The sequence below is a fragment of the Zootoca vivipara genome, chromosome 9, assembly GCF_965207765.1.
Source record: "Zootoca vivipara chromosome 9, rZooViv2.hap1.1, whole genome shotgun sequence".
Lineage (NCBI taxonomy): Eukaryota > Metazoa > Chordata > Lepidosauria > Squamata > Lacertidae > Zootoca > Zootoca vivipara.
Window position 1 is genome coordinate 41,101,326 of NC_142592.1, and position 11,018 is coordinate 41,112,343.

General features: G+C 41.4%; 1 protein-coding gene across 1 annotated transcript; it reads right to left on the bottom strand.

Annotated features, from left to right (window-relative positions):
• Positions 1–241: 241 nt before the first annotated feature.
• On the bottom strand, positions 242–1,891 carry SMIM45 (small integral membrane protein 45). Its single transcript, XM_088652070.1, has 2 exons — positions 1,830–1,891; positions 242–1,125 (listed from the first exon to the last, which is right to left on the bottom strand). The coding sequence occupies exon 2, from the start codon at positions 1,118–1,120 to the stop codon at positions 914–916; it is 207 nt and encodes a 68-aa protein (XP_088508196.1). The 5' UTR covers positions 1,121–1,125; positions 1,830–1,891; the 3' UTR covers positions 242–913.
• Positions 1,892–11,018: the final 9,127 nt, after the last annotated feature.

Consider the following 11,018-nt stretch of genomic DNA (forward strand, 5'->3'; position numbering starts at 1 on the left):
CTCAGTGGCTTTTGGTGTGGATGCAGAAAGGTAGGTTGTGTGATGGTGTTTCACAGTTTTCAGTCTGGCTGGCAATCTAGAAAGTACAGTGCTAAACAGGGGACTCCTGATCAGACCACTTAAAAAGATTGCAGCAGCAGAGGATTGTGAAATACAGCTTTTCGCATGACAGCATTCTGGATCCTCTAAGTATAGAGAAGTGCAGATGATCCGACATCTAGAAACAAATTCCCCAATCATGGAGAAGTAAAAGCAATTATTTAATGACAATTAATCTGCACAGACTTTTAAAAGTGAAATCTGAGTGAGTGAGTGAGTTCAGAGCCAGACAGGCGCTTGTGTGCAGTGAAACGATCTGAAATCAAAATACATACAACTTGGCTAGTAATGTGTCCTACTGCATATCTGAGCTTAGTGTTGGGAATGAGAATAGAATTCAATCTGTGCAATCAATTTGGGGTTTGTGCCTCACCCAAGAGACTCTAAATAAAGTAATGAAATGGTGTCTGTTGTGAGGTTTGTGAGATGGGCACTTGTCCAGGAGGCACTCGACCAAAATACACAGGTCATGCAGAAATATTGCTTTCTTATACTTAAGAGGTCTAAAGCTCACGTACAGGTGTGACCACTCCTAGCAAGATAACAAAAAACCTCTTTATATATGGAGGATAAAAAAATATAAAGTGATGGAGTGATGAACAAGTTCAAAAACCAGAAGGTCTAAGTTGATATGAGTCTACAGGCCTTGTCTAAATAGCAAAAAGGAACACTTCATTATCGGAGACCCAAGCAAGCAGTGATTTGACCACATCACTTGCAGAAGTGCAGCAAACCAGAGTGATCACAGTAATTTGTAACTTCAGAGGGAATGGCTTTCTTCTAGATCTTCCAACACATCTATGCAAGAAGAATACTAGACTTCAGGCACCCCAAATGCAAGGTTGTCCCGTATCATCAGTGTTTTCCGAAGGTCTCGTTCCATGATTGGCCTTTGTGTCCGCCACTTGTGCGCTTCCTGAAGTCCTGGCTCAAAGTAGTATATGCAAGCTCCAAAGCCCACCAAGATAAGAATTGAGATCATCAGATACATTGGCACAAACCAGTCCAAGAAATGAGGCATGATTGCTAGAAAAAGGAAAGGTAAACATATGCAGTTGGTATTGGTTGATGAGTATCAAAATCACTACCAAACATATATATATTTATATAGACACTAGCACAGCAGCCATGGATGCCAGGCGTATTTCCTATGACACCCACAGAAGACACTCTCAGTAAATATTTCCTCAGAAATCCGCAATGCATGAAATGGCTTGTCCTCCTTGTTCAGTTCCTGTTTCATTGGTTCAGCCTTTCTTACATTGAACATGAACCGTTAGACATTCCCACATGTCATTAGATCCTAGGATTAAACTCCCACATTCCCTTCTGTTCTGGAGAGGTGCACTCTGTGAGCAAGTGCAGCAGTGGCTGATGTAAGGTGCCTTTCTTCCATGGATGGGAGGGTGATAAGGAGCATGCCCACACAATTTTATGGTCCTGTCTTTTCTCTCTCTCTCTTTTGGATGTGGCAGCCATTTTGTATTATGCTATGGCCCCACAGCAGCCCTTATGTGACTGGTACCCATTGTACTTACTTTCTCAAAATTCCTAATGTGCTCACTAACCCCAACTACCCCACTAGGCTGATTGCAACTTTTGTTACCTCACTTTTTTTCTTTTTTCTTTAATCCATGCCTCTCTTAATATATTGTCTCTTTTAATGCAGTAGAATAATACTATGATCACAAAGAATAATGTAAGTCTACTAAATCCACAAAATAGCTTACCTTGAGCAACTGATTTTTCCTCTCTCAGATTGCTTGTTAAGAAGTGCTTTGTAAAGTTGCTATACCCCTGAGAGAGAAAATGGAGGAATAACAAATCATAATAAAACCAGCCAATATGCACCTATTCCCTTTATCTTTTGGCAGTATTTGGATTTTTTAAATTAAAATATTTTATCTAAGGCAGCTAACATCCAGATAGAAACAATGATAACCTAATAATAAAAACACAAACAGTATAGTATAAAACAACAAATAGGTGACGACAACAAGGGTGCAATCAGTTAATAAAACTTATTTTACAGTACTCCAGTCCAAATGTCTGTTTACAAAATAACATATTTGGTGCTTGTCAAGAAGCAAGCTATGAAGTAGTCAAGTTGGTATCTTTAGGAATTTCGTGTCAGGATCTAGAACCTAGCCTTCTGCTCCATTGTGTTCTGTCTCCTCTATAAACCTGGCAGATTGGGCTTTACCTCAAGGTTGAAGTACCGGCCCACCTGGTTGTCAGCTTCTGCTCTCTCATTGCTCCTTAACTCTCATCTATGTGTTGTCACGAGTAGCAGTACATAGTCCTGGTGCCTTTGCCACTCAACCTACAACCTACCGGTAACCCTGACTTCCTCTGGAGCCTCTGGCTCCTCTGATCCTGATCTGCCTCATCCAGAACTCAGTCTAGTTTGGTCAATGCAACAGCTACCAATAGAATGATAGAATCATAGAGTTGGAAGAGACCACAAGGGCCATCCAGTCCAACCCCCTGCCAAGCAGGAAACACCATCAAAGCATTCCTGACAGATGGCTGTCAAGCCTCCGCTTAAAGACCTCCAAAGAAGGAGACTCCACCACACTCCTTGGCAGCAAATTCCACTGCCGAACAGCTCTTACTGTCAGGAAGTTCTTCCTAATGTTTAGGTGGAATCTTCTTTCTTGTAGCTTGAATCCATTGCTCCGTGTCCGCTTCTCTGGAGCAGCAGAAAACAACCTTTCTCCCTCTTCTATATGACATCCTTTTATATATTTGAACATGGCTATGATATCATCCCTTAACCTTCTCTTCTCCAGGCTAAACATACCCAGCTCCCTAAGCCGTTCCTCATAAGGCATTGTTTCCAGGCCTTTGACCATTTTGATTGCCCTCCTCTGGACACGTTCCAATAACCTGAAGCAGATCCCTACTGAGAGCTAAAACTAGCCCCTACAACAAAGCCTTGCCACATGTCCTCACACATCATTTTGCACACAGCAGGGAGGCTAGATAACAAGGCTTATGTTGTTGATTGGATGGCAAAGGCACCTTCAAATGGTCCCAGACTTCACTCCCCCTTTTATCCCAGCCATACCTCAACTGATAACACATTTTCCTCAACTCTATATTCCACTACTTTTCCACTTCCTAGATCAGCTAGCCATTCAATATAGATGAGCTCCATGTCCTGCTTTTTCAGCTTCTTTCCTTTTTCCACTCAGGCTGCATCCAGTTGGCAGCTTCTGCCAACACTGACAAGTTAGCACTATACTGCTGAACCTGAAGTACAGAAGATGTACCAAGTAGGGTGGGATAGTTGAGCTACAGTCATTATTTTCAACTGTGCAGCCACTGCTGACCCTGTTAGATCCCAGCCTGTCATCTGGACTTGCACTGATCTGCATGAGAAGACACGCAGTCCTGTGTGGCACTCAAAAATCCTCTGTCTGCAAGTGGCCTTAATTCGTTATTCAATCATTCTTTGCTTCTAACATTGACTATAGCAATGACATATTTTGTGAATCCACTGATTCCTTCCCATTTTATCTCACATAATCCGGTTCTTTATTATCTTAACCACCCTGTCTTCATTCCTAGCTGAAACAAAATGTTTAAAATATATATAATAACCACATTTCCTCACAATCATTCCTTGTCCTCCCCTCCGACTCTGTTGTCCTTGCATCTTTCTGTTCCTCCCTTTTTTTGTTTCTCTAACTGTCCAAATGCAAACTGTGTGAATCCTCTTCCCCTGCTTTTTGGTTACTCCGTGAACCAATATGATGCTGCTAGATAAAACAATAACTAACCAACAATGCTTCAAATTTGATGGATGAAGGAAGGAGCATTTCAGTACTTTCCACCACTGTTCTCTCCTACCTGTGCAACCCCACTCAGCCACTCCCCAGCCACCATGGCTGCATCAGAGAGAGCCAAGGATGAGACCAGACCTATCCTTCCAAATCTGGTCCTGACCTCTAAAACAGAAGATGCTCCAAGGATCCTTCTCTGCCCTCCCAAGCAGAAGTTGCAGCAGAGGGGTGGGGAGGCACTGCTCTACAGTGTCTCCTCTTCTCAGATATGATGTCTGATATGTGGAGAAGCATCAAAAGCATTCTGCTTTACTGTCCTCCTCGTAGGATCCTTGGTGTGGAAGGCTAAGCTACTGGTACTCTGCATCCGGGATGATGTACTGCAACACTGCTCCGATTAAGGTAGGAAGTAAAAGCTTGAGCTCAGGGTCATGATTGGAGAGGCAATTAGAACCCGATCCCAGTAAGGAGGAAATGTTGCACCTTCTCAACTACATTTCAGATACTTGCAGTCCATTTATTTAGTCCCACAGAACTCAGTGGGAGCATTTCAGAACTATGTATACATTCCAACTGTCCCTTTTTGCCAGAGATAGTCCCTATTTTCTGGTATCCGCAATCCACTGTCCCTATTTTCACTCTATTTTGGAACTTCAGGATTTGGATAATGTAAGCTGCTAGAGTTATTAGGAGTCGCTCTTCAAAGTACAGCTCTCTCCCTGGGGTCTTAAGGGTGTATCGGTACATGTGGAGACATTTCAGTGATTTTTTAGGGGCAAATCTTTCTGGATAACTTCACATGATAACTTTCAGCTCATCATTACATGAATATGCAGTATGCAAAAAGAGCATCCAGCAATTTGTGGTGCAGCATGGACAATGATCCTCAGTATAAGAACTAGGAAGTTACAAGCAGAGGCGTAGCAAGGTCAGGGGGTACCCGGTGCAAAAAAAACCTGGTCACCCTCCCCCCCATCAACAGCTCGGGGTAGGCTTAGGAGTCGCGGGCAGGCAGCACACTGAATGTCACCCCCCTCAGCAATGACACCTGGGGCGGTCTGTACCCCCCCCTTCCTACGCCTCTGGTTACAAGCAAATTCTCATTTGGGAGGGCACTTCTCTCTCTCATTTAGACTTTATAAGTAATGCCCCAATTTCATTTAGAGCTGATCATGGCAGAAGATTTTTTAAATTTAAACCAGGCACAAAAGTGCCCTGTTTCACATACTCTGGCAACATATTGTCATAATTGTACAGAGCCCCAATCCATTATGCAAAACACTGGCAGATATTTTTTAAAAAATATATAAAGTTATATAAAACTGTGTACTCCATAAAGCAGATGGCAGCAAGCAACTTCTGGGTTACTTTTGCTGATGCATCTTGAATGATCAGAGGTGAGAAGGGAAGAGATGCCACATAACTAGAACTTCTTTTCCCTACCCCTTATTACTACAGCAAAAACGAGTAATATAGTCCAAGGAAGGAGACTTCAAAAAGGGCACACAGAAATGAAATGACAGAGGTCACAAATGCATAAATGACAAATGGCAGGTTCCCTATTATTGAGAAGTGACAAAGCCAGGATACCAGATGCAGCTGCTAATGTTAGTTGTTCTTGCATGCTTAAACAACATAGACCTGGGAAACTTCAGCTTAATGACAAGGGTGCCACATTTGTAGACTTTGGACAATCTAATCCTAGTGGTTTCACAAATGTTAAACGGTTCTGGTGGAACACGGATCAGTTCCCATGGTGCGGAACAGATACCCCCTAAATTTACTCTACATCTAGGCGCAAAAAGGAAAGAACAGAACCAACCCACAGCTTTCCCAAAGCTGCTGAAAGTATCTAGTAGGATCCAAAGCTCTACCACATCAAACAACTGACAGGTCAAAAAGAAAACTGTAGGAGCTGTTTCCCCTACCAGTTTCCAGACAAGAATATGTCAGCCTCAACTAGAAATTAACCCAACCTATGCCAGCTCAACCAAACTAGCAAGGATAGGCCTTGGTTTCATATGGTGAGTCCCAAAATCCTTAAAAGACATCTTTAAAGTACAGCCACTGGGAGAGATTCAAGCAAAGGGAAGAAACAGGTGCCATTGACACCTTATACCAGAGTGGAATATAATAGCCAGTCATATGATGAGTAATTGTAATAAATAAATATCCAGTGAATCCTCAGATGCTCGTAAATGTTGCATTAACTTTGATAGGCAAAGATCCTATCCACCTTTTTTATCCTTCTCCTTTACTGCCACAAGCCTAATCACTTCTGCTCAGAAGTCTCACGGACATATATGGGACTTACTCCTTAGTGCACTTAGACTGCAGCCACATAGATTAAAAATCAACAACACGCAGTAGAACTGGGACTATATTGACCCCAAATAGGGTTATTCAAATTCCTTTAAAAATCCACAAACCTTATTTATCTTCTCCATTCAGTCTCTTGCATCTCCCCATTTTTTCCCCATATGTGATATCTGGAGTCTGCATATGTTTGTTTTGAGATTCTGTTTATGCTAGTTTATGAAATTAAATGTTCTTTAAATGGCATCAGGAATTGAAAGTAAAACTTCACCTGCCTAAAATCACTGCACTTCTGCAAAAGAATAAGGACAGCACAGCCTAAGATACAGAGACTTTATATAAAATCGTCATTAGGTCAGCATTGTAGAATACTATTCACACTCATATTCATGCATTGTGGATTTTTTAATATTTAATAGATCAAATAAATAAATTTAAGTCCCATGGTATGCATCTATATCCTCCTCCTATCCAGTCTCTGTCACAGAATATGTCATGCCTCTCCATCATTGAAGGTTTTAAAGAGAAGCCTAGCCTTTTCTCTTCTTTTGGAAAGGAATTTCTTCTATGGGCTTGGTTAGAACAAATGATGCACGTGCTCCCTTCCATATCTCAATTTCCCTGGCTCTGTTTTTCATCACAGTGAAGATGTATTATGTATAGACATAATTCAAAGGAGATCCCTGAACATAAGAAGTCATACATGCACAATACCGGGCACCGGGCATCACCTACCTCGATCCACATACATGCTTCATTCAGACTACTGCTCTGTGATCTGTTGTTACCCAGAACAGAACAGTAGCTTTCCGCTCATCTGATGCTGCTCTCTGCTGTATGGGTCAGAGGAAGGGACAAAGTGCTTCTCCAATGGAATGCAGTCCAAGCACGTCAAAGTGTCAGAGCAGTCAGTAGCATGGACAGAAATGAAGTGCTGCTTGCCCTGCATGTACGCATGCTCATGTATGCAATTGTAAATGACACAAAGTCAAGCTCACTGCCTCATCATCTGAAGCTGCGGAGGACTGCTTCCCCGCTCTCCATCCCCCCTGCCCCTGCTGCCCCACATTGCTCGCATAAATGGATCAGCTTTGGATTCTTTCCATCTTGCTCCCATTTTGGTGGCCCCCTCCCTTTCACCCTCACAAAAGAGGCAAGAGCTTCCCCAACCAATCAAACACCACAGCCAGACTATCAGCTGTTGTCATAGCAACAAGCCTAGAAAGGTCTCCAGTGCACGTGGTACAGAGAATAAGCAAGCAGAACTGGGAGAGAGAGAGATGCTCTAAGCTGAGGAAGTCAGTTTTAAATTGGATAACTGTTTGCAAATATATGTGTGAGCATCAACAAACAGATACATATTATGCCCACCCTAGCAACACTTAAAGTTGACACTTTTGACTCCATGCTTTCCCAGACACCTGTAAGCAGGCTCCTGCATGTGCATCACTTACTTGAACAGGAACCACAGCCCATAAACACATAAGCACATTAGATCTGCATCTGGTGCTACATTGCTTTCAATGGGATGCATTCTGATATTCATTCCATTGACCATCCTTGTGTATATTTTGACACAACTAGTTATGTATAAGTATATATTTTTAACCAAGACTAGTGCAAACAAAACAGGGCAATAATCCTTGAAGAAAATTATGGGCATGATCCACATTACAGAGAGAGGTGAGTATGGAGGACAGGCAATTAGCAGTGAAGATCTGGTTGGGCATGGAGAATGCTGGAAAGAAAAGGGATTGGAGAATGCAGGGAATTTCTATCTCTTCCTCCCTTACTGAAGTCAGGAGTGTTGTAATGTAGCAGTGCTGTATGAGCATGAGCTCTGGGTTGGGAAGCTGGGGAAAATCTTATTGGGTGCCCCATGTGGTCTGAAGCTCAACATCAAAAAACTAAGATCATGGCCACTGGTCCCATCACCTCCTGGCAAATAGAAGGGGAAGAAATGGAGGCATTGAGAGATTTTACTTTCATGGGTTCCATGATCCCTGCAGATGGTGAAATGGGGATGGCAGGTTTTTTTCAGTTTGGTGAGCCCTTACCAGCCTTTCGGTCTCAATAAGAGATCCCACCTTATAAGCTGCTAAAACCAGTGATGCTTTTTTTCTGGATGTCACCAAACATACTGCTAGTCATACAACTTTCACCACAGGAGTTTCTGCAGAACATCTTGCCCTGAAGAGAGAAGTAGTTATAGCTTCTTCTAAAGAAGCAGTTGTCCTCTCCATTTTGTTGTAACATTTTAAAAATCAAAGCTATTGTTGTAATGACCTTTTGTAATTATCGATTTTGTTGTAACATTTTAAAAATCAAATTACAGGTAGGTAGCCGTGTTGGTCTGACGTAGTCGAAACAAAATAAAAAAGTTCCTTCCAGCAGCACTTTAGAGACCAACTAAGTTTGTCATTGGTATGAGCTTTCGTGTGCATGCACACTTCTTCAGATACATTGAAACAGAAGTCACCAGACGCTTATATATAGTGAGAGGGTGGGGAAGGGTATTAATCAGAAGGGTGGTGGGAAAGGGTGATTGACTGACTGATAGGTGTTGATGACTTAACAACTGCAATTGGTCTTACAGGAACAAGCAAGGGGTGAGATGGCTAAAGATAGCTTTATCATGTATAATGAGAGAGGAATCCAATGTCTTTATTCAGACCAGGTCTCTCCATACAATGCACCATCAGAGATCTACACTGACTTCTGTTTCAGTGTATCTGAAGAAGTGTGCATGCACACGAAAGCTCATACCAATGACAAACTTAGTTGGTCTCTAAGGTGCTGCTGGAAGAAATTTTTTTATTTTGTTAAAAATCAAAGCTATTGTTGTAATGATCTTTTGTAAAGTGCCTTGTGATGTCTGCCTGAAATTCCTTAAATAAGAATCAAATTGTGTATGAAGATCAATATGCAGCATTGGGAAATGCATTCAGACTAGTTAGAAGCTGTGACCTAGATTGCACAATAGCATCAATTCAGGCAATAGCCCTAACTGCTTTATATAAATGGGACAAATGGGAGATAAAAGAAAAGATTTCCCCTTTCTTTTATCTCCAAAATGTAGCATTGCACTTTTAAAAAAATTAAAATTCCCAATAGCAGTTTCTGGTGATTTCATGCTTTATTTATTTTTTGTTCTCATACCTTTACAAGGAGCCTATTTCAGAATAATTCTCAAAGAACCCTAACTGAATCTGATGAGGAACAAAAATATTTCTGGAGTTCTTCCACTTCACTTGCAATTTGTCTAGTGCTGGCAATGTGCTGAACTGTCAACCTTTGTTAGGATTTTTAAAAATGATGTCAGATTGCATTAACACACACAGCCTTTGCATGGTCTGTGCTTTATGGTATTTTAAAAGAGGAAAGCACACAGGATGTGGTCAAAAACAGTTACTGCCCACAATGCTGTTCATATTTTGTATTAGACCATTACATCATCTTCCCTCTACAGTAAAATAGACTATTATTAACAACAACTGAAGTCCTCAAGCCCAAGAACAAGTTGGAAACATGTTATCCAAGTATAAAATGTTGCTAAATTGAGTTGTACTGTACTATGAAAGGAAACAGCAAACAAATTTGATTGGTTTGTCCTTGTAGCCATAGAAGGTTTATTTGTCTTGAAGTCAGTATTTTCCCTGTTAAGATGCTCATTTATCTATCAGCATCTGCTCACAAAGTTCTGCTGCTCCATAAATATTGGTAATAAAAAACTCTTTAAACATAGGAAATATGGAGAAAGGATTGATCTTTCATTTTTCATTTTCAAAACTCATTACAAAAAGCAAGCAATTGTGAACACAGCAATACTATATAACAGATTCCAAATTTTAAATATAAATGAACAGAACTATTGGAGAGGTGGCATGAGTACCATACACACGTCTTAAAACTGAAAACTATTAATTTTTCCTTCTGTGTAGGTCATTTAGCACAATTCTGTCAGGATTTGAACATGAGAACCTAAATCAGAGACCTAGGTATCTTCTCTATGGTAGGTGGGCTTATTGGTCACTTTTAAGTGTTGATTAAGTTGTTTAAGTGTGGCCACATATTTCAGCAGGCAACATCTGAGCTACACAAGAGGCTTAATAGCGGAATTATCCAACTTTTTTGGTGTGGCAACCCACAAGTCCAAATGTATGGAGAAGGAAACAGCTAAGGAGGTTTGTCTAATTATAAACAGTATATAAATTGTTCAACATAAATGTTGAAGCCTCTTGCTCTCAGGTCCTGCTTGCAGACTTCCCATTTGAGCATCTGCTTGGCCACTATATGAACAAGATGGTGGACTAAATGAGCCACTGGCCTGATTCAGCAAGACTCTTCCTCGGTTCATATATTGTGGTGAATGACCTAGATAGCTCTATCTGAAGAATGTGGGTGTCGTGGGGGATCCAGTATGAATTAGTGGCATAAGCCACCACTGTATGGGATAAAGGTCTTGTCTGCTCTTCTCAGCACCCATGATCTTCCATATTATTATTTATATAAACTCTTCCTTTCTCTGTCCAACCAGTAACTGGCTTGGGAATTTGGGTATCTCCTCACTTTCCTGCCTTGCAGTTCCTCCTATGCACTCCTTACTGTGGCCCTGGGATCCCCCTATATCCAAATGCACAGTGTGTGTGAGTGTGTGTGTGTGTTGTGGGAACTCCCCAGATCCCAGAAGTTGTCAACCAAGACATGCTTGAAAGAGACAAAAGCCACTCTGCTCCACAGGAAGAGCTGTACTTGTCACTCAAAACACCCTGTATGAGCCTGTTGTGGCAAACCATCATTTCGTCTGCAGCCAAC

Bases quoted from the DNA above. Each gene is read 5' to 3' on its own strand.
- SMIM45 (XM_088652070.1), bottom strand. From the start codon at position 1,120: ATGCCTCATTTCTTGGACTGGTTTGTGCCAATGTATCTGATGATCTCA.